Raw genomic sequence first — 24,345 nt, 5'->3', positions numbered from 1 at the left:
TTTGGTACATTTTTTTTAAGTTTAACCAGCGCACTGCTCACACACCTAGGCTCTGTCATTGTGAACACAGGTAAAATGTTTACTCACTCGGGGCTTGTCTCAAGGAGCAGGAAATTAATTTTTGTTCAAGTAAGAAAAAGTCAAACCCCGAACTCTCGAATTTGACCATGGACTGAAGAAAAAGAGTGATTCTATGTGGTATTGAGTGCTGTTGTTAAACTGGTCAGTTAATAGTGCTGCTTTGAGGGACAGGCCCTGGGTGTGCTGTGTGTATGTGGCGTATTCAGTACAGTTATTTCTGGTTGGGTCTTTTATTCTCAAGCTTGTGTTTGAGTGAAAACAAAATAAAGCGAACCCCTCAGAGGCCCCTGAGTAGATTTTAGAAGCAGTTTGCCATCCTGGCAAGCAGCCATCTTATTTTGTTGCCAAATCGACAGAACGGATGATGTATTTTAATTGTTTGTAATGGGAAAGATAATGATTTTGGATAATTTTTGTGCATATTTAATTAATAAAATGATACCAAGAACGATTGAACATATTTTTTGTAATGCAAATGTTTTGTTGGCTTCTCTTGCTATCTTTTGTGTGTAACCAGTACACAAACACCGCACACACACACTATGAATGTCATCAGCTTCTCCGAGATAAAAATCAAACAAAAGCCATCTAAGTTTAGCGTGCAAATCTTCAAAGTAATGAAATTTGTAGGAAAATCTAAATAGCTGCAAAAACTGATGAGATGTGGAATTTGGGAGTCGAAAACAGAATAAAGGGCACATGTGCATCTAAAAATATAGTACAAACTTTGTTTACATTGTTGCTAAAAAGTTGCTAACCTGACCTGTTCAATATTTACACCCTCCTCATTTTGAATCCTTCCTATTAGTCAGTGCTACTTTTTTTGGTGGGGTGTAGTGTGGGATTCTCTTATCGCACAAATAGGGGTCATCAGTGGGGGCAATGAGAGAGCAACAAAATGATTTAGCACAGGTCCACATACGGGTAAGTTGGCAAACTGGATTTAGAGTAGTGTGTTAGGAGGTTAAGGTCTATTTATGAGGTAGCTTCAATGTAGCTTACATTCTTTGGATCACTAAGGTGTACAGTATATCAAAGGGCAAAAGCTCCAGTGCCAGTATAAGATGTTTTTGTCACACAAGTTTGTAATTTTTGAAAGTGAAGACAACATCAAGGACTATGATGGAAAGTTCTCCTTTCACAAACACACATCTTGAAAACCCATCTGTGCTGCAAATATCCAGGATGTTCACTGCAATCTGTCACAGGTAATGACTGTAAACACAGTGGTGGTAGCTGCTAGGAGACACACTAAAATTGAAAACACCTGTGAGGAACTTCCTGTTTTTGTTCATTTAGGTGACCCCTGTGGAGACATCTGTACATCTTATCTCTTTGCTGATGACTTGTACATGTGGAAGTTGTGTTTTTCAACAGAGAATCTCACCAAGTTTCAACAGTCACATTGAATCACTTATGAGAATCTTCGCCATGGAAGATGTAAAAAAATAAGCAGTGAGCAATTAATGATTGCTGACAGCTAACCACGTCTGGGTTTAATATTAAGTACGCATATAGAAATAGTCAGATTTCATGCTGGTAGTCTTGTTTTTTTTTTATAAAGGTCTTAAAGATGCATCAAAATTAATTTCAGTCTGTTTTAAAGCTAAAAGCTCCTCAAAGGAGCTTTAAGTTACCAAAGAAGATCTCATCCAAGATGGTCAAATGCTGATGCTTTGTAAAAATCACTTTAACTTTTCATTCTTACCCTCAATGTATTCTTCTATTTTTTATTGATAAGCATGGTTGCGATATTGTTTCAGATGTGTTGGCATCACTGTGAGTTGAAAGCCAGTTGTGTCTCATGCAGACACTGAAGAGTACCTTGAGATTCAGCATGAGACGCAGAGGGCCTTGACAAGGTGTCCAAATTTGACACCTTGAGAATTATAAAAGGCTGCGCTCCCTTGATGTATTTCCAACTATCTTGGTGGTTCATAGATAATTAATAATTGTGTCAGAGGTTGGGAGAAATGTACTGTTATTAAGGCACAATAACCCTGATGAAATGCAGTACATTTGTCTCGGGTTTGTGTTGGTGCTTTTAATGGGAAAAACATTTACCCCTGAACTATAAATCCAAATTCACTTGAGGTATCTACGTCCTTCTAAACCCGATTGTAGTTGATGCCAAGTCCTGGTCAATCCTTAACCACATATCTCTATGACAGCCAACTGTGATCGACTCAACCCAAAGATAACTTCCACCACAGTAACTTGTTTCAGAAGGGCAATTAAGACTCTTCCCATTACTTGTGCGATAACGTGTATACCCATCCTCGACTGATAACCTAAACAGCCTGATTCTTTATAGATTAATGACTCGTCTCCAGCTAATGTATTTTTATCACAAGGTCATGAGTGATGTATTATCAGTTAATGAGAAATACAGAAATGGTCGGTGTGAGAGAGGCAGGGAGGGGGTAAACACACACACTGAGAGACACACTCATTTCACCTTTCAGCTGTTTTTTTCTGGCCTGCGGTGAGTTGTCCTGCAGTGATAAGAATAATGGTTTTGGCGCCACAGCCCACAGAGACCGACCTCCCATTCCCTCCCGGTAGATAGTTGAGCTGAAAGGTTCAGCCTCTCCCATTGTCCCTCCTACATCTATAGCACACAATGAGGCTTAGTACTGCCCACTTAAGGGATAGAGGTATGCTCGTATTAAGGACCACTGCAGATCTCTGTGATAACTGTCACTGGGGGAATTATAGGAAAGGTTAGTGGTGGAAAGAAAAAACGGATATGCAAAAGAGGACTCGCACTAAATCCTCCAACAGGACAATGTCTTTGCAGGCCTGAAAGAGAAAATAAAAAAATACATTTTGATTAAGCTTCACCATTCGTTTGGTGAACTTTTCAGGTGTGCAAAAACAGCACAGAAGGGGTCCACTGATATTCTTCATTATTTCATTTTACTTTAGGTCAGAGCTTCACTTGAGGCAGAGAATAAGTGTGACAGGCTCCTTGCTGAAATCCTTCAGCCGCTATCTCTGTGATCTCTGCATTTACACGGTGTTAGGCAGTAGGGGGACATCAAAAGCTCTAAAGAGGAGAAGTGGAAATTGTTTGGTGCGAATGTATTAGTCACATTTTTTTAATTGATTTTCTGGAACAGGCCAAGGTGACTTCAAAGCAAAAAAAAGCTGTTGAAATAGACTGAGATTTGTTGCTTTTAGAGGAGGGCTGCACATTGAAATGCTCAGACAGTATTCTTCTTATTCAAGTGCCTAAACACGGAGCAGAACTCAGACTGAGGTTTTCTAAAGGCTGACAATAAAGGGAGGAATATTCACGCTACAGAGTGGTGTTACAGAGTTAATGATAAACGTTGGCTTTCATCAAGTTTCATTAAGTCATGCGAGATATTATAAAGGCTATATATTCTGTACATTCGCAGCTTTTCTAGCCTTTTTTTCCAAACAATGTATGGAACAACTCTATGTATCATTGAAGAGGTGAGTCTTTGTATCCATCAGCTCTACAGTAACATTTAGTTCATGGTGCATTTGACTGCCTTTCAGCTCACTGTTCTTGTATGTCTGACCAGCAGCTTTGCTTACACTTAATGCTCTACATTAAACAAAATGAAAAACAGCAGACAATAAACTAGCTAAGTTTTGAAGGGTTATAGGACCAATATGTAAGATTATGAATTAAATCATAAAATTTCCTTATATCATCCGACATTTAGGAAACATGCTATGTGGAAGTGCTGGCTTCTCTGTCGACAGTGCGGCAGCCAGTATGTCCTCCTTCTAAGTTTGGATTCCGGTCCAGAATGGTTTGTTTTTGTTTTGACCAGAGAAGTTGGAGAAGAAGGTTTTAAGGCACCCCTCACCCTCACCCTCTTTTGCAAACAGCAATCCAATGTGGATAAATATTCATTTTAAAAAATGGAGAGAGGGTAGAGCTCAGTAAGGTTTCAAGATGCAGAGCTGAAGCTTCCATGTCATCCACATATAACAACCTACGTGCACATCGACTCTAGGGAGGAGGGGGTAGGGGGAGACAGCACTCGCCAATGTTTTGAATTTGGACTGCAGTACCCATTTGAAATGCTGGGTGTCAGAGTTACATGTTACAAATGTATATATTTTCAACCATGAAGACTTACAGTGCTAGAGCTCCTAACAGTGTGATGAAATAACACATACGTATATACCCTCTAGAAGATGGTTCCCCAAGAGGCCCAAAAAATTTGTTCATTGATGTTAGGTTTACTTCATATTTCCTTCATCTGTATAGTGATATGATGTTTTTTTACTTTTCAGAATTGTCCTTGTAAATTTTGCAGCATTAGCTTCATTATTCATAACATCAAAAGTGAGTTAACTAACAAACAAACACTATGACTCTTTTATTTCTGTGTCTTACACTTCATGTATAATGCGTCATGTTTGGGCCTGAAGCAGTATGCATTGATTGCAGTTTCGCGTGCCTTTATTGCTCCAGGCTTTTGGTCAGAGAAGCAATTATCTACATAATGACAACATCATCACCCAGCTCACAACAAGATGTCCCTATTGTCCACGTAGCTGCTCTTCAGCTGGCCATCATCTGCTTTCTGGGCTCGTCCCTCCGGAGGAACCATCCGATAACCACTTTTGAATGCCGGTTGACAGCAATGAGACCAATTACTTTCATCAGTTACTTGGCTTATTGATCAGTCGAATGACCTTTACATCTTCAGATGGCGGCATCTGTCTGAACAATGACTTCGACATCACTTTGGCTGCATGATTCATTCTGAAAAAAACAAAAACAAAACTAGATCACATGAGTGACAGCTTGTGGAAAGCAAAAATCTCATCATACATACCAATGTAGATTAAAATCAGAAACCCTTTGACATTTATGTTATTGCAGGCTCTGTAGCTGATCTCTGAGACAGTGTTGATCTCCTCCGAGAGCGAAAACACTGGTGAGTTTGTCCCTGGTGTTGGGGTCTGGAGACTAATGGCTGGCCTTGGCCTATCACTTGCCCTTGGGGTCTTTGTAGTAGAGACAGGATTAGAGAGAAATGGATGAGAGCGACAGATAATGAGGGAGATTTGTCTTAAGTCTAATCATTGGCTTCAAAGGACATGATCTGGGCGGCTGAGAGGAGGTTAGTGAAGATAAGAGGTCTTTTTCTTGTTGTGATTACACCTTTCATCACCTTTAAACATCCAATATGTTCCCTATAGTGTAGCCGCTGGGTTCACTGTTTTGTTCAGTTAAAGCAAACATTCACTGAGCTACATGATTGAAGTGTGAGCAGACTTGAGTAGGACACCTCATCATCGAAACACGGTGAGGTACTTTTATCACACATATTCAGTATTGCCAGATCCTTCATTCCCTTAAATTAGTCTGTCAGCCATAACAGATATTCCTGTTCCTCTCTAAGTGTATATTTGTAATGCTAATTAGCCCAATACCGGGAAATCAAATCAAGATGCTGAACACAGCTAAACAATCACCAGGGAAGGATGCAAACACTTTTATGCTAATACCAGAAGAAGAGGGAAAAGATTGAGGGCAGAATAGAAAGGAGCGGAGAGATGAAAGGGGCTGCTGGTCGACTCAGTTATAAGTGAGGGTGATAGAGAGCGGAGAGGGATGGAGATAAAATGAGAGAACGTAAGTGGAAAGCGGGAGAAAATTAAAAGCTGATTACCTAGTGAGCGAGCCTTTGGTTTTCTCTGAGGACGTTGGAAGGAGGGGCAGGGGGAGTAAGCTTGTTTTTTTTACTCTTATTGTATTTATTAAGGCCAGTCTCCAGGGTAATCAAGAGCTGCTAAAAATAACCAGCTGAAAGGTGCTGCAGACATAAACACTGCTTTATACTCATTTGGCTGTGATGTCCCTACAGCTAATATTACAACCTGTTCTTATTATGTTAAATGTGTATTCTATTATCTCCAGAGTTAGGTTACTTCTCTGCACTTGACAACGTGTGCAGTAGAAGAAGACTAGAAAAAGAAACGTACTCGAGAATAATGGGTTTACATTACAATCATTATCCGCTTGAGTGAGGGTCATGGATATTTCCCAGAAGCCCTTTTTGTCCCCGGATCCTTGCCCCTAGTTTGCTCACATTCCCCTCTTTGTCACTGGGCCCAGCTGAGGCCTCCACTTTGCTCTGGGCTATGTGAAATTATTATATTGTACTGGGAGATAACAGACAGCGTGTAGCCTTGAGGCACTTTCTGCGCTTCACCTCCTTAAAAAAGATATTGCTGTGATAAAGCGCGGCTCCTTCTCTGCTCGCGCTCAATCGAAGGGGAAGCCTTGAAGGCAAGGTCTGCTGAGTGGCAGCCAGATGAGAAGAACTAATAGACGGAACCGCTTGATATGTTTGTGTAGCTTGTTGTGTTTGGTGAAGAAAAAGGAACATTTCTTATTTGCATAACACCGTGTGAAAGGCCACCGCTCAGTCGTGTGGGAATTTCTGAGCCACCGTTTTGCTAACTTGATGCCGGTTTTATGCAGACGGCAGGTTGATTGGGAGCCAGATTTTTCTGATTTGGCATTGTGTGAAATTAGTGGATAGCTGCCAAGGAGAGGGTCCAAGAGGCATGCAAAAATCAGGAAAAGTGGGTGTTTATCAAAAGGCAAAACGGTGTGAACATGTTAGTTTTTTTTTATGTTTTTTGTTACAAACAATGTTTTAACGCCAATATTTTGTCACTTGAAGTTTCTGCACTTCTCCATACTTTCCCTCTTGTTCAAACAGAGAGAAGGAAAAAGTAGATGTTTGGTTGATAAATCTTGTAGGCAAACTGAAAGAGGTCAGACAGAGACACATCATTTTATCAAGCCTGTTTGCTCAGGTCATCAGGATCCCTGACATGACCTTAAGCAGCTGGTCAATCCTGGCCCACCTGAAGTAAGTATTGTATAGACACACTGGAGCCCCCTAGCTGCAGTTTGCTGAGACAATCACAGCTTCACAAACAAAACCTCACACACACACAAATCCACACAGAGAGGAGAACAGCTCCTGGGCTGAATGGTGGTGTATTAATCACACTGACGCCTGGCACTGCGATCTGTGACCCAGTCTTTTAATTGCATCCGCTCTGCTTTGCTCCCGCTTTCCCTCTTTATCTTGCCTCTTTTCCCCTTTCTCATTCCTCAAGCCTCTGCACGCCTGTGCCCATGAGAGCAGCCTAATGCAAAGATAAGAGGAAAGGCCAAGGCTGTGAAAAACCCAAAATGCTCTACCCAAAAATGTGCCTCTACAAAAACTCACAGGACAGGGGAATCACTTCAACAGGCTGAGATTCAAGGGAAGGTGCCGAGCATAGCTTCATGTGTAATGTGATAACGCGCAGGTGAGGTGGTGTGAAGACAAAAAACAAATATCTGTGAGGAAATATCCATAATCCATTGAAATACGGTGACAACGTCTGAAAAAAAACCCTCCGAGTTTGTTGCCTACGCAACATCCTGTATGTATGTGCAGGAGAAAGAATCTCTCTGTAGCCTGACAGCCTGGTAGGAGCCAACACAGGAGGGCCTTTCACAGCTGTTCCTCCATACCTACAAAACGAGGGAGGTGACAGGAGGAAAACAAAGGTGTGATGGGGTGGGGGCGGAGGGGCTGGTGGGCGGATGTTGGCCCTATAGATGTGCCATTGCACTTAGACTGTGACAAGGTTTTGTTCAGCCCCGTAAGTGCACCCGCCACCAGATAACAAGCATGTGGTGTTTAAAAAAGTGAAACATGAGCGCTGATGCACACAAATGCAGGTTGACAGCACCTTCTCTCCCACGCACACGCATACACACCCATGGGAATGCAGTTAGTCGATGACATCCATACCCATTTATGCATCAGCTGTAATAATCCTATATGCAAAGAGCTTGTGTCAAACACTCCCACTCCAGTGTTCCTCTCCTCTCTCTCTCTCTAACTCTGGCTCCCTTGCACGCATAAGCACACACAGTGACACACACATGCACAAATACTTGAGTCGCAGTGGTTTCCTTTTGTAAGAGCGAGTTGTCAGAGGGAACTGTGTGGGCTTTTGTTACAACAGAGAACTGCAGAGGCAGAAAAATTCATTTCCAACTGCGGCAAAAAAAAAAAAAAACAAGAATAAAAAAAATGAGGCTTTTCAGGAAAGTCACATTGTACCTGCAGTGTTTTAAAAACAGCAACATGTAAATTGCATTTGTTATAAGCATTCCTGTGGGGGCACAGTGGGCTGGATTTCAAAAGACTTCCAAGAGCTGTGGATGTTCTGCATGGTGTACCAGCTTCTTGTGTGGATTCACAAGAAGCTGCACTTGCGTTGTGATAAATAACGACATCAGAAAATAGATGTTACATCTTTACTTGCCAATCAAACTGGTTCCACAATTACAGCGCCAACATCTAAAAGCTGTAAACTTTTCTAATTTCTTTACCTTTCGTTGTTGGACAGAATATTTCCAACTCAAATGTCTTTTGAGTAAATGTTAAGCTGCTCTAATGTCACTGTCAGGTAAACCTTGTAGCGCCGTGGGTTTTCATGTTTAAACTTATACTGGGGGATTAAATGCACCTTTAGGGATTTTTTTTAGTTCATCAAAACCGTTTAGTTCCCCGATGAGAACATTTAAGAATTCTTGGCAGTCAAGCTAGAAACAGGGCTCTTTCCCTCTGTCTCTCTGAATCCCTGACATTTTCGAGATAAACTACAGGTTTTTCACAGGACTCAGATTTTTTTTAGTTTATTGCTAGAAGCAGAAGATATTCAAGTGGAATTCAAGGGCCTAATCTCTTACTTCACAAATTGAGCTTTTGCATATTTCACTGAGACTTATTTGATGCAGTTTATCATTAATGAAATAAATTCAGTTTATTCTGATGTGACACCAATTATAAAAGTAATTAAAAATGTTTGATCACTCTATTCATATTTCAGTTTAAATTCTTAGAAATGTTGAGTTAAATTAATTTTGCAATTTAGAGTAAATATTAGACTTGCTTTCCAAAACTATAGTTACAATGAGCAACTAATTATGCGCTATCAAATTTATTACAAACCAAACTGTTACTACATGTAGCAGGGTGTGTCCAGACTTTTTTGACTGGATTGGCCCACATGGAGCACTGACTTATGCACACATGCAAATATATATATATCTTTTTACCCTTCTATCCCCACCAATGATATGTTCTACTAAGTAACACAATTTGGCAACATATTTATCTTTTAAGCTTGATTCTTTAGTGACTAAAAACTATGTGCAAGTTTTTTTATTTTTAAGATTTATTTTTGGGCTTTCCGTGCCCCCATTGGTGAGTAGGACAGTGAATAGAGTCAGAAATCAGGGAGAGAGAAAGTGGGAGTCACAGGCCGGACCTGAAACCGGGCTGCCTGCCCGGAGGACCACTACCTCCATGGTCCATCGGACCACTGTGCCACCAGCCACAAAGTCAAAATTTTAAGTTCTTAAAAAAATTGTAAAATTATTAAGTCCATTGCAAGTTAGACAGTGTGCATGGGTTTTATTATGGAAAGAGCCTAGTATGCAAAGTATTTATTTACAACTTAACATACTTACAAACAAAATATTCTACATCAATAATTAAAGAAAACTACCAGCAGCCTTTTGAAAACAGCCTGAACAGTTGATTTTAACTCAAGTCCTGCCTCTGATTAGGATCTTGGATTTGGATTTTGGGGTGGCCAACCAGATTTCAAGGGGGGCCCATGCCACCACTGGCCGCCCTTCTCTTCAGCCCCTGACTTGAAGTAAAAGCCATTTTTAAAGATATCCGTGCATACTTCCTCTTACACGCAGAACCTTTTGAGTTGGTTTACTCGTCGGTGGACTCGATGCTGCTGTCTATCACAGCCTCAGTCTGGCAAAAATACTGTTATTTGCAAATTGAGTGGGTGGCGTTGATTTTACTGTTGGCTTGAGGAAATTGACGGGATACCAGAAGGAATGTTTACTTACCACTGTGACATGACTGTGACGAACAGCTCCTTAAAAAAGAAGCTACATATGCTCGGTCTGGATCTTTTTATTATCTCCCCTCTTGATTCACCTGACTCTACAAAGTGTACCACAGTGTCACTTTGAACATTAAGTTTTCGTTGCAACTGTTTCAGCTGCAGAAAGTGAGGTATTTATGTCACAGCTATCCATTAATGTACAGTGTGTTTGCTATTTTTAGCTGTTGGAACTAAAACAATAATACTTATTTATAGACCTTTCAAGTCATAAGAGTTAAAGTACTTCAACTCAAAAGCAGAAGCAATAAATACAAAGTGAGACATGCAGAATAACAGCAAAAATAAAAGAAAGGCTATAAAGGTTTCACATAAAAGTAAGTCTGTAAAAAGATTCCCCCCAAAAATTCACCTTTAAAGCTTAAATCACTTGAAAACCAGGTGAATAATGTTCAAATCAGACTTCTGTGATCTTGACCTTTTTTGTGATGTCTTTTTTCATCACTTTAGTGTGCTTATCTTAGCTCCCTTTAACAAAGGTAAAAACTGACCCACCAGGGTGCCCGTTTTTTATGTCTGGCTGAGTTTGGCTCAGACTGACTGTCCTGGTTTGCATACAAAGAAAGAGCCTCAGTCTGCAGGGAACAGAGGATAGGGGAGGAGGGAGGAGGAGGGGGGGGGGGGGGGGGGGGGTTGAAAAGGAGGGAAATAAGTAAAGTGGTAAGGAGGGTTAGGAGCTTTGATTAGTGGAGAAGGGCGAAGTGGGAGAGACAGGGAGGAGGGGGTGTAAGGAAGGGGAGTGAATCGCAGGAGAGGGGAGAAGAGGCGTGCACGGTCGACAGGTTTACATGGTGTAGGCGGGTGCACAGCGATGAGGGAGGCATGCTCCATGTGGTTGCACAAAGCAGACTGTGCAGAGGTACCACCTGCCATCTACATTATGCACATGTAATGTTTCCATACAAGAGCTGTTCTGGCCTCCTCTGGGGTATTGTCGTGGATCTACAAGCAGGCAGAGACAAAGAGCAGAAACGCGTCTCTCGCTCTCTGTATTCTGGTGTGTGTGTGTGTGTGTGTGTGTGTGTGTGTGTGTGTGTGCGCGAGCGTGCATTGTGGCAGGTAGTCACGGCCGCTTGCCCGCTCTGTTTTAGCTGTGTGTGTGCGCTCTGTTGGACAGCATGTTTTCTGCCGTCCGAGTCCAGAGGAGAGCAGCCAAGCAGAATGACAACAGCCTCAGCAGCCTGCCAAACACTGCTGCGGATGGCAGGACGCACTAAAATATACAGGACACACTTGCGCAAACGCACCTACACAGGAGCGTACACACACCCAACTCATGCACGCTCACACAGAAGATTTCACTGGGACACACAGAGGCAGACCGAAACCTTTCTACACACACACACACACACACACACACACACACACACACACACACACACACAATTACAAATACCTAGGCTACAAAATAGAAGAACAGAAGGCAAACACGCACTCACTGTCACTTGAGCAGGTGGTTTAATACCCCTTTTGTTTTCCTCATTGACTGCCAACTCATAGCACAGGGACACACACACGTTTATACACCCTTTGAGGTAGAAAGCAATTGACACAATTGATCTCTGTGTCAGGAGGCCGGTGCAATAGACCCAATACTTGTATACAGTTTACACGATTTTCAGATGTTGAACTGCTGAGATGGCTGTTTTAGTAACACGATCAGCCTCCCCATAGAGTCCATTAGCCACGCCTGCACACTGGAACAACTCCTGTGTATAGCAGAGTACCAGACAATGATTATACTGTATATAGCCTATATAAATGCATTAAATCACATTAAGGTGCACGTTTTGTTGCACTGACTATGAGAACTACCTCAAAGGTACACACGGCAGAGGTGTCACAGAAATCTCTTGTTAAACTTTATAACCTGATAGAAGGATGCAAAGAACTCTGGGTAAGCAAGGCCAACTAGTGGCTTGGAATGCCTTGTCATGACTTTTTTTTTTATTTGACATTTTGTAGAGATTTTTCTGAATGAGACTTACAAATTGAAGGTTTTTGTAGAGAGACAGTTTATGAAAGACACTTTTTGCACCCAAGGTGAAGCTGAGCGGTAGCTTATTGGATTTTTTACTTAAATACAATACGATATAAATGCCCACTGACTGACCCACGTAACCCTTACATATTATTAAGAGAATGCCTGTCTAGCAGAAAATACTGTCCTTGTGCTTTTGTTTGATTTTATCTTCAGAAATGTGCGTCATTTATGATTTTTATTTTACAACTAGTCATGTGCATTATTAATTAAATGCTGAAGAAAAGCAAAGTGCCAGATTGCTTATAACTCCGTCTACACATCTATAGGGGTTAAATAGGAAACCTCTCCCACTATAGCCAAAGGCCACAGACACATTCAGCTCATTCCTCTGTCTCCTCGGGTTCAGACCTGCTGCTCCAGATGAAGTGACCCAGTGATTAAGTTAAGTCCAGTGGCAGCATTGATTGAACCTGCTGTAAAATATTTATGATTTCTTTCTTTTTTATTCATGAAGTAGCCTGGACTCACTGACCTTCAGGGTCTTCAGTTTAGAAAACACCCTGAAGCCTCATCTTGGGTTTTATATTTCAAGTTCAATTCTTTGCACAAAAGTATGCCGCAGTTTGCCAAGCAGAAGATGGCAAAATGAATTATATGCTCCAGGGAACAATCCGAATTAATAAGCACAGATTAGTTGTCAACAGTGCTTCATCTTCATTCACTGTTTCTATTCCATTTTGATGTGACAGTAATAAATGATCTGCATGCATCATTGTGCATTAGACCTTGTCTTTAGGGCTTGACACAAAGAATTTGTTTTTTTGGAGGCTGATTTTTTTCTTCCGATTATTGTTTATTATGTTTATCCATAATCTAGCTTCATCTCTTGTTTCCTGTGCTACAGTATTGGCGTCTCCTGCTTTCTTCTTTTTATCCTTCCATCTCTCTCTCTCTCTTTCTCTGCGTCTCTCTGACACACGCACGCATGCAGTTTCTCTATCACTATTTGTCTCGGCGTTGTGTCTTTCTGCTCCTTTCATCTCCATTCAACAGCATGACAGATCAGATCCCACCGACTGATTTAAATGTGCTTTGTGAACAGGATTTTTTTTTTAGTGAATAGCTAAGCATTCATGAATATCTTCACACTAAGTAGATGTGTTAGGAATCAGGGTCATGGTCCCAGCCCCTGGTGGGAACACAGCAGTAGGCGGTGAATGATAAACTGAGAGGTGGCTCGGTGACCTCACAACGAATCGAGGACACTTTGCGAACAAATGCTCAACAATGTTAATGCCGCACAGACCACATGTGTGTTCCCCTGCCAACTAGCACCACCGAAGTACACACGCCAACAGACAGACCCTCAGAGACCTCGCTGGGTTTGTTGTAGAAATCATGGCGAAATTAATTTATGCAATACACTTAAAGTAGCTTTGAACCTCCTCCTCCACGGATGCTCACACACACACACACACATACACACACAGGCATTCATAAGCAGTGCTTTGCGGTGTCCTTAAGCCTCACTTTTGCAGCTGCACCACAAGAGACCTGTCTAAGTGACAACAATTAGCCTGCTCAGTTCAAGCTAATTGAAGTCATTTACATAATACACGGCTGCCATCACGATTCATCTGTGGACAATTCAAGCAGGTCTGTGTCATATTGTCACAGACTAGTGTTCAATCGGCCTCCCGCCTTGATAAATGATCCCCAAAGTAAGGCAATCACTTATCAGTCACATAAGGACGTTCTCCACTGGGCTGGGTTTTTTTTTAAATGAAAATATGGATTGCATTTGTCAACCCACACAGATGCGCACGTTGTCAAAACTGTGTTTACCATCAGCCCCATTACGCATGCAATTACTCAGAGGTTGAAAACAAGCTGCCTCATTTGTGCGACGCCGAGCTGCAGTGTCCAAGCAGATCCTGTGCTTTATTAGCTTGTTGTTCTGGAGCTGCTTTTGACAGGAAGCTGGGCAATAAATTAAATAGATGGCTTGATAAAAAAAAAAGCGTGCTGTGCAGAATTCTTCATGCTGGATTTTTGAGAAATCACGCTGCCAACGCTCATAACAGGCGATCTGTTCCCTCAGTGATTTATGAAATCAATTTGTCTTGTTATCAGCAGCCAGAATTTGTGCGATACGATCAGAGCACATGCATTTCAACTTGGGGGTAAAGGCGGCACGGGGATGGTGCACGTGTGTGTGTTAACATAATAGATGTGTTGAAAACAATCATCCGTTATTGTCAGCATTCATGCCCTGGCATCATGCTGTGAAACATCAGAGGGAGATGCTCTGAGTGTTAATTAAATTTGGCAACAGAATGAAGGGAGTTTCTAAAGAGCCGTGTTTGAGAGGCCCTAAGTTTGTTCTGTGTTGTGTTGGCCGTGGCAGTGTATTCATGTCAGTTGTATCTGGGTAATCAGCTTGATTCACCTAACAGCCCCTCACACTCACTGTCTAAACCATTCACTCGTATGTGGAGTAAAAAGACTGCAAAAACACCAATAACCAGACCACACTGTGTTCGTTCACACTGTGCATACACACATCACACAACAAACCAGAAAAGCAATAAAATTTATGCATTGAAACATGAGATTCCTCATTGCTTACTTGGTTTGTCTCAGTCAATGCAGACCCCTCTGAATGTCATCCATGCCTGTGCTCTGTGTGCTTGGCAGCAAAGCATGAAGCAGGATTCAGCCCAGTCAGCCTAATGTGCTTTAGACCCTCACTTCATACTTTCCCCTGAGAAGCTGAGGGAAATGCTGTTTTGACATCGCTATCTGTCTAGTTTTGGTGAAGAATGATATGAAAAAGAATTAGGTTCCCTCTCGTGTATTCCGGTTCAGAAACAGATAAGCAGTTTGTTTTGCCGAAGACGTCAAAGCGGGGAATCAAAAGTGACAGCTGAGGGGAGGAGATATTTCAAGATATGTCATGATGGATGCAGGTTAATCTTAAGACTGCCAGATGTGTCGAGGATTTGCGAAAACACCTCATGAACTGAATCTCTCTGTGTTTCTCTTTAATTCTTTTCCCTCTCTTCCCTTTATGTGTGTCACTGCAGTGAAGTTTGAGGATTGCCAACGCAGCAGAGAGGTGGGTTTCATCAGCAACGACCCCAACTTCAGCGTGAGGCCTGATGGGACGGTGTACGCAGAGCAGGAGGTGGCCAATCTGTCAGAGCCCGTCCAGTTCATGGTGACAGCCCGGGGGCTCCATGACCCACACATCTGGGAGACAACTGTAAAGCTGGCTCTGGCTGGACACCCTCATCCTTTAGCCCTGACAAAGGTAGGAGTCAAGAAAAGATTCAGGAAAACAAAGCTACCGTGGCACAGTTATGGAAAACTGGTATTTTTGTATATTGATTAAACTGTCAATTGAATCTAGAGTTAGATATAACATCCTAAAGTATATCCAAAAGTAACTTTCCAGAGGGGGAATGTGTTGAGCATTAAGTTGAGATATGTTCGGGTGAGTGAAACTGCCTCATTTGCTGTTTGGTTGTTCAAGCTTTTGGTTCAGATTCATGATTACTTATAATTTTAGCAAATGGAAAAGTTTCCATTCTAATGAGTTGATTTTTGGCGGAGGTGAGCTTGCTGTAATTTGTGCTTGTGAACTGAAGTGTGATGTTTGGCGATTAATCGGCACAGTGCAGTTTTTATCCATGAAGCTTTCTGTTACGACATGATAAGAACTTTAGATATAATATCTAATAACACAAAGATACTCATTGGTTAAAGTCATTCTGACCTCTGTAAAGGTTAATGCATTTAATAACCCATATGTGTATGCATACAATGGCCTACACTGTGTAGAATCTTTTTCTGCCTTAACACAAGCCTGAAGTTGAATTAATTATGTAACTGGAACATATTACTCAGTTCACTTATTATGTAATAATATGATTAGAATTTCAGTTGCCCTTTTCCTACTCTCTCATCAGCAACGTTCTAAGTAGTAGTTCTCGGTAGTAGGCTCATCATCCCAATACATCAATAGATAATTATCACCAGTAAAGGTTTAATAAAAAATGCTGCTGATATTTGTAAAAATAATAAAGCTTGTGTTGATGTATTGTTAATGTGCTCACTGTTTAATACCAGTGGTTTGTAGGACAAGGACTCTTTGTTGCTCAGAAAGTCTGAGAATATTAGATGGATATGTCAACATTTGAACTTTATACATTTTAATGGTTCTTCATTGGGACCTCTCGTATTGGGAACAAGTAGCTTGTGAAGAATGAGGAGGACAAAGTAACATGTATTTCACTGCATCAGTAATGCAATAAAATGTTGTGCATTTCATTGATATGTCAAACATAATCTTCTATTCTGTTTCAATTTCAAATGGTGGAAAAATGTTGGGAAAATTAACTTGGCTGCCTCACAAAATCATTTCTGCCTAAATGAATAGTGATCACGAATCCTGTTCTAATCATTTCGATGTTAGTTACTGGCAAGTGTTGACAGATAAAGCTATTTTGATTTGGTATATTATTCAAAAAGGATTTAGATAGGATAAGTAAATTTACCTAGATTGAAAAACAACAAGATCCTAGAAGCTTTTTTTTTTTACTTGATATTCTGAATTGTTTTATTTTATTTTTTATATTAATCCCCTACTATGCAAGGAGTGCAGTAAAGCAGTTTGGGATTCAGTGCCTTGTTCAAGGGCACCTCTGCAGTGCTCAGGAAGTGCTCTGGCACCTCTCCAGCTACCAGGCCAACTTCCACATTATGGTCCACATTGGGTTCCCAACCTAAGTTCCTACGGACTGAACTACTGCCGCCCCTTGTTGTAGAAAGTGTGAGGACCCTTCTAGATAAAGGCTCCTATCAATTAGTAAAGACATGTTATTGATTTCACAAAAAACACCTAAAATAAAACATACAATCAGAATGCAGCTTCCCTTCAACACTTATATACAGTTTTTTTGTGTATGTATTACAGCTTTCTATTTGATAATGTGGCTTTATAAGCTATGCAAAAACAGGGCCAGACCTAGAGCCACTGGTACTGAGTTTTACTTCCCAGCTGTACTTTTTTGAACATCAACCCATCAACCTTTTTTTCTGACCACTTGTGGAACGCCATCGGGCTTAATGTTCAGTCATGTTTCTAACCACTCTAATCATGACAAAAAGCCCAGAACTCATGTAGCAAAAGCAATTGCAGTGTGGGGATTAAAATTATGCCCACTCCTGGCAGTGCAATAATGGAGACTGAGAAATAATTGACATTGATGGAGCTAATGCATACTGGCCGACTCTGCAAGAACCTGATGTAGATTATAGTGATGTTCCCCACATCATACAGCTAGAGAAGCATTCAATAACTGAACTAGAAACATTTCTCCAATCACATGGACATGTGAAAGGCATTCCAGCGTACATTTTTCACTGCTTGCATGTGTTTTGTCAAATTCTAGTGCTTCAAGCGTCTGCACCCTATTACATCCAAAGAATTGATTTTACTATTTGTCGTAAAATAATTTCAATAATGAGATTATAATGTTTACTACATAACAATGTTAGGTAGAAACAGGGGTAGAAACTTAGTAAGGATTCAATTCATTTCATTTGTGGTTCATTTCATTTATTCATTTGCTTCTTTTTGTTAGAGTAGTGTGATAATGCTGATTCTAACAGACTCCTATCATAAAAGTGCATAAAATATAAAGAGTGAACTTTGTGAGACAAGCTTCAAAGGAACTAAAAGTCTCTTTGCATAAAGTTGTCCTCACTGACATCAGCTATCGTCAGTGGCCTGAGTGGGAAGTGTGACATTTACAAATGATCAAAGTTTCATCGTAGACTTCCTCTGTGTGGTTGACTCATTTGTTGTTACATTTTGTACTGTTCGGAATGGAACACTTATTAGATTGCAATTTTCTCTTCATTTGACAGAAAATCAGAAAGAGTGAAATAGCCCTGTGGTCAAGGCTCTGACTCTGTGGATGTATTGCTGACGGCCTTCCTCCTCTCTGCTGCCTTCACTGTCTCGCTCCTCTAGTTTAACATTTTGTACATACAAAAAAAAAAGAAGTAAAAGTCCTCTCCTAACAGTTCAACACAAACACAAAATTAAGACTTTATCAACCAGAGGCAAGGCCATTAGGGGTGGCACAGGTGAAATGGTAATTCCTACTAGCATGCTCAGGATGACGCTGATGAAGGCCACAAGCCGAAACGAGTTGGTCTAATTTGTTAATAAAGTTGATCTTCATACTACAAGTGTTGCTGGAGCATTTTGACCTCTTCAAGCCTTTCACTCTTCATGCACCTTGTTAGTTTGTGAGGTTGTGTCAGAAAATTCCACTCTGCTTCTTTTCTATCAGCATGCTCACAGTTTGCTACAGTTTGGCAGGAGAGACATTTATGTGATGACGTCTTAGTTTATCATGTTCGTATGCCAACTATTGCTAACTAGCATTAAACGCTTAGAGTAGATATGACTGATGGGACTTTGTTTGGCTATTCTTTTTTTATAAAGGACAGTATTTGATGCATTGAATTGTATACTAGATGATGGGGCCAAATAAATGTTAGGGGCTAATGTAAATACAATCATGGGCAGCACAAATCGATTACAATAACAATCAATCCAATAGTTTTCAATCAGACACCATGGATGAATTTTCATTTTGGCACCACACATGAAAGTCCAATATAATTCCAACTCATTGTCTAAATAACTTAATTTTTTGTAAATTGTATTCACAATCATTTTAAAGTTGCACAAAAGTAATAGAAAAATTGCAGGCCCCATGAGCTATTCAGCTAGCATGTTAAATAAATACCGTACATGCCTCACCCTACAACAAATCTACGTCTTCAGTCTGTTGGCACAAGTGTTTATGGATGTAACTTTCAATACTTCTTGGCTACTACGTTCATTAATAGGCAAGAGAGTTCCTCCTGTATAATTGAGAAACTATAAATGTTACCAGTTGGCAAAAATGCTTATGTGGTTTAGCCGAGACACAAAATAAGATGTTTAATACTATAAGCAGCAGGGAGTTTAAAAGCAAAGCCATATTTGTTCCTTTGATATTTGGCATTATATGGAAGTGTATGTCAGTTTGCTGTGTGCAGTTTACAGCAATGATTTCTGGAAATTGAAGGTAAAGCTTCTCCGCATTATGTGTTTTTGAACTGTGGGGCCAATTTCCCTTTCCTACATCAGTAAACACACACAAAGTTGAGCAGTTGGTAACACACATCTCCTTGTTCTGAAAGTCAATATTTATTTTTTGAAAAGAGGTTATCATGTCATCTAACGACAACTTGTCTCTGCTTAATCTTAGCAGCAATGACAGTGTAGGCAACAAACGGCTCACGATATCCTCTCTGCCCAGTTAGTGATTAAAAGACAGACAGCTCAAATAGCAGCTCATATTGTTCACTGGCTTTGTGTGCAGATAGATAACGTGTAGACGAGATAGTGAAGTGTTAGGAATTGTATGATTTGTTCTTCTACACAGAATATAATAGGCAGCATTCACCTAGCAATGCCGGCTTTGTTGTACAGCACCATGAGCGCACTGATGTGCTTTTAATAACTGGCTTGCTTTCTCACTGTGCTGTTTTAGTAGCAGGAATTAGCATACTTGGAATGTGCTCCATGATGGACCAGTTCATTTCAGTATTTAATTTTTCTGGTTTACAATACCACAGCAATTGAAGTGCAGAGCATCTTTGGCCTGAGAGCCCTCTGTGCTGTGTTTATGCACTCAGGCTATCGCATCTCACACAGGTAGGGCCTCTCGCTGAGTGCTCTCCAACTCGTACTGATTTCATGGCACGTTGGTTTGCCTTCTCCACCAGCTTAGAGCCCATCAGTTATGCACCACTGGCTTTGGACCTGACTGGTTGCCAGAGCTGGTTTTAGTGCTTATTTGATTTGCATTTTTGTGTCTTTCTCCCTAGACAACCTAACCTGTTCAAGGTAGATTACAGCAAAGGCCAACAGCAGGGTGGTACTTAGGACCCTGGGGTCCACAGGTTGTTGAAAATCAACACCATCAGGGTTGGATGCTTGTGTGCTTTAAATATAGACTGATTATGTTTACAATCCACACTGGAAGACTGAAAGGGTCAAAAGGCAAACAGAAGCTCTAAGAAATTCATTAAAACTCTTCTAAAGTTTAGTTTCATTGTTATTTTTCCTCACTTGAGTTTTTGAGAGAAGCTCTCATGGGTGATTGTTTCCTTCACTGAAGACTATAGCACTCATGTCTTTTTTATTACAGTGAACCAGCAAATGGAACTGCAGCACTAAAGACAAAAGAACAACATTGAAAAACCTGGATCAAATGTTTTCAGAGCCACTCCGAACAGAGAATGGGCGATGAGCACACACTGTATTGTTCCGCCTGTTTGTCAGTCTGATAACCTCCAGATGTCAGCTCCAGGGCTCAGAGGCTGCAGGCCTAAGGAATGCCCCAGCAATGTGCAAGGCTGCCTGGGAGCAGAGAGCTGCCAGCTGGCCCCAGATGCCTCTGGGTTTCAGGAGCTGTGGGCGCAGCATGGACACACTTACTGTCTGTCATGTGTTCACTCACAGCAACAGTCTGGGACACGCAAAAACAGACGGACAAATACATCCTCACATATGCTCATGCATTATTTTTGCACATTTGTATGTGTGCACACATGCTTGCATGAAGGCCAGCACACATGAGTTCCCTAATGTGCAAGCAGGCATGACTGAAGACACCACACATGCACATCTCTAATAAGCACGTAGTGTCCTGGCTGTCCATAGAGAGCTTGATCCTCTTTTCTGTATTTCCTTTATAAGTTTGCTGTTATCACAATGCCAGCAGTCTATCTTCGGCCATGCTGTTTTAAATTGACGGTGGCATGCAGCCATTGTGCTGATATCATCTAAAAGTAGAGTTACAATAAATTACGTTTCCTTTTTATTGTATGTCCTGTTTTTTTATATTCTGTATACATTATTATACTTTGTTGTTATACTCTGTTATTGAGAGACATGAACAAGTGTGTCATGACCTATCACCTACGGACATGCATTGATGGAGAGATGCCACAGTGGGGCTGCTACACAGGGAGCTCGCCAGAGCTGTTGGGGGTTTGCCTTGCTCAAGGGCACCTCAGCAGTATTTAGGTAGTGACCTGGCACCTCTCCAGCAACCGGACAGACTTCCATACTTTGAATCGTACCAGGACTTGAATCGATGAACATCCGCTTCCCAACCCAAGTCCCTACAGACTGAGCTACCGCTGCCCCCAAATTTTTGGCAACTAAGGAATGATGGGATTTTGCCCAATCAGATGCTTCCACATCCTTATTCTAGGACCTGATGGGCTGCCTTCTTCTGCGGGCTGATTGGCATATAGAGAAACTGTTCTTTCATAGTATGTTTGGTTTTTGACTCACTTAATCATGATAGCAGCACACTGGACATAAAGTAGGCGAGGACAAATGGTGCTGTAGTTCTATGTATTATGTTTTAATTGTCCGTATGCACTGACTTATAATCAATCCTGATAATTCAACATCATTTGCCAGAGAGAGCGGCTGTTTATCCTCATTTGCATGTTTGTTTGTTTTCGTACATCATTGTTTGTTTTCCCTGGTTTTTTGTTTGTTTCAAATGAGCATCTGCAAATATGCACACAGCCTCTGAAACGCAGACAGAGACTAATTCCAGCGGCTGCCCGTGGAGGGGGCTGGCAGCACCCGGCCTCCCTCATGCCAATTGGTACCTGTGAGTGTTTTGGATGAGGGGAGCTGCAATGAGAGTTATCTTATCTGGGAAACACATCTGGTCCACTTGTTCCTCTATCTGTCCTCTAACCAGCCACCCGGTCACCCCCCCCCCCCCCCCCCTCCCTTTACGTCACTAAACCCTCAGCTCTGGCTTTCAGGAGGTCTGCACTGAGCTGCCTGTCCAATCCCCTGAGCTGTGAATGTGTGAAGAGTTTAAACAAAAGGATGAAAAATATACGCTGAGTTTACACAGGTGTGGCTTACAGGTGTATATTGATAGGAAGAACAGCTGGTCTGTGCTTGGCTCGGAAACCTGACTGTGGTGCTTTTCTGCACACGTGTCTCTCTGCCTGTATGACTGCGTAACGTGTGTGTTCCAGGTGGAATGAGCAGGAGGATTTCCACTGAGCTTCAGGTGACAGCAGCATACTGCCAGTGAGTGTATGTGTGTTTGGTTTGTGTGTATGTTTGTACACAGAGCAAGAGACAACAATAGGATTAGGTGGATTACAGCAATACAACCATCTTACAAAGGAGGACACCATAGAGGATTGAGGGGGGCGGGTGGGGGGGATTGCAGTCTTTTACACACCCTTATAACCCCTATTTCAGCAGCATGAGCATGAACACAATCTTGTTTCTGCAGATATAGCTGCAGGGGGTTGCACACTCCCATATATTCTGACATAGGAGTTTCTCGTGATGCTGTTTTCCTGCATGATGTTCATACTTAAAAACTAAGTTATATACAGAACAATAAGAGACAGGAATCCAAAAAGTCTACGTACTTTGTTTTCAGCATTGTTTTTAAGACAATATCTCTCCAGTGGTGGTTGACATTTCAAATTGCTTGTCTTTCAAGTGATTGCTGTGCAGCAAAACTGAAGGCCTGTTGCCTGGCTGTTTCTCTCCTCAGTTGCCTTCCTTATTACACTGCTATTTCATCAGTACCTGTTTTAACTGATGACAGGCTCCTGTCAGGCCAAAGTGTTGCATTGTTTTCTTTCTTCAGCGGGAACATAGAAGACAGAGACTGGCTGGTATAGTTTAATCTGCAGGACAAATCTGTGCAGGGATGCAGACAGAGCAAAGCAATTCGGTCCAGATCCAGCCTTGTTGCTTTTGAGTAGCTCTCTCTTTGGAGGGTTCAATAAGTTGGCAGCTAAAGTGTGTCTCGCCAAGGGCCTCATAAAATGTGATGCAGCAGCATTCAGAAAAATCTTGAAATATCCTCATCTTTACCCTTGTGTCATTCTCCCAAAAGTGGCTTTATAGAAAGAATGACACCCAGTATTTTAGTTTCAATCTTAGCAAAGGGGAAAACGTGTCATTTTATAGCACTTTTGAGATTCATCTTCCAACCTGTCATGGAAAAATAGCGCTCTTCAAACGATAACATGCACAAGTTATTCAATGCTAGATGTGGCATGATATGATGTGTTTTTTTTTCCAGGTTGGCTTTGAGGAAATGCTGTCAAGAGTGTGGGAATCCCAACCCAGAGTTATCAAGTTTGCTCGAAAACATCAGAGGAGCTCCTCTGTCAATGGGCTGAGGCGTCAGAAGAGGGACTGGGTCATCCCACCTATCAATGTGCCTGAAAACTCCAGAGGACCCTTCCCTCACATGCTTGTCAGGGTGAGTGACAGTTTGTGTAATTCCAGCAAAAAGCTCTTATCTTTTTCTGATGCAGAAGATCTTTGGTGCACACCAGAACTTTTATATAACCTTTCTTTGAAACGAAAAGCTGTGATTGAAATAAAAAAAGGTAGCAGACCAATATATTGTTTCTAAGTGCATTCAGACCAGACAAGAGTGAAGATTAGAGAATATACAGTTATACCATTAAAATTCACCATGAGGCCAAGAGACTCAGAATTCTGGTATTTTCTATCAGACACAACCCAGCAGGCGAAAAGTGCTGCTCTTGTCTCCGATTTAAGTCATGATGCCAGATTATTTGTCTGCTGCGCCTCTGGGCACCGCACACGGGTAGAGAAAAACTAAATCCTTGCCTGGAAAGCACACAAATACTCACTTCATGCTCAGTCTCAGAAGAATAGATCTGAGGATTACTCAGAAGTATTTTCTCTCAGTTGTGTTTCTACACCTGTTAATACAGCTTCTAGACTATTATTCACATCGCAGCACTTCTCTGTGTAGATTACAGCACCCTGAAATTGATGATAATGACATTCATATTTTTCTGAGCTCCCCAAACGCTCCTTTAACTGAGATAAATGTTTGGTATAGGAATGCTTGTGAAAGCAGGCAATTTGATTAAGTTACATTTTGGCAACAAACAAAGGAGTTTAACATCGTTATATTGAATATATCATGATAGATGCTGATGATTTCAGATGATTTCATTATTTCAGAGGAGGCATCAATATGCACTGCATTACAGTAAAGAGTCGTTGAGTATATGAGTATGTAAGTTAAACATTAAACATACAGCATGTAAGCAATCTTTTCTTTACTTTAACAGTTGAGGTTTTTTTTTTAAATAACTGT

At 41.2% G+C, this 24,345-nt stretch overlaps 1 protein-coding gene across 2 annotated transcripts in view; it reads left to right on the top strand.

Annotated features, from left to right (window-relative positions):
- The window catches only part of cdh4 (cadherin 4, type 1, R-cadherin (retinal)), a 198,354-nt gene that overhangs the window by 111,987 nt on the left and 62,022 nt on the right, over nt 1–24,345 (top strand). For both annotated transcript variants that reach the window (XM_061042407.1, XM_061042408.1), the window contains exons 4-5: nt 15,154–15,380; nt 23,287–23,469. In XM_061042407.1, coding sequence (XP_060898390.1) covers nt 15,154–15,380; nt 23,287–23,469 — 410 coding nt within the window. The remainder of the gene's footprint in view (nt 1–15,153; nt 15,381–23,286; nt 23,470–24,345) is intronic.

Source organism: Labrus mixtus, chromosome 7 (assembly GCF_963584025.1).
Source record: "Labrus mixtus chromosome 7, fLabMix1.1, whole genome shotgun sequence".
Classification (NCBI taxonomy): Eukaryota; Metazoa; Chordata; class Actinopteri; order Labriformes; family Labridae; genus Labrus; species Labrus mixtus.
The sequence above is the reverse complement of the archived record's forward strand: the minus strand, read 5'-3'. Positions and strand labels throughout refer to the sequence as shown.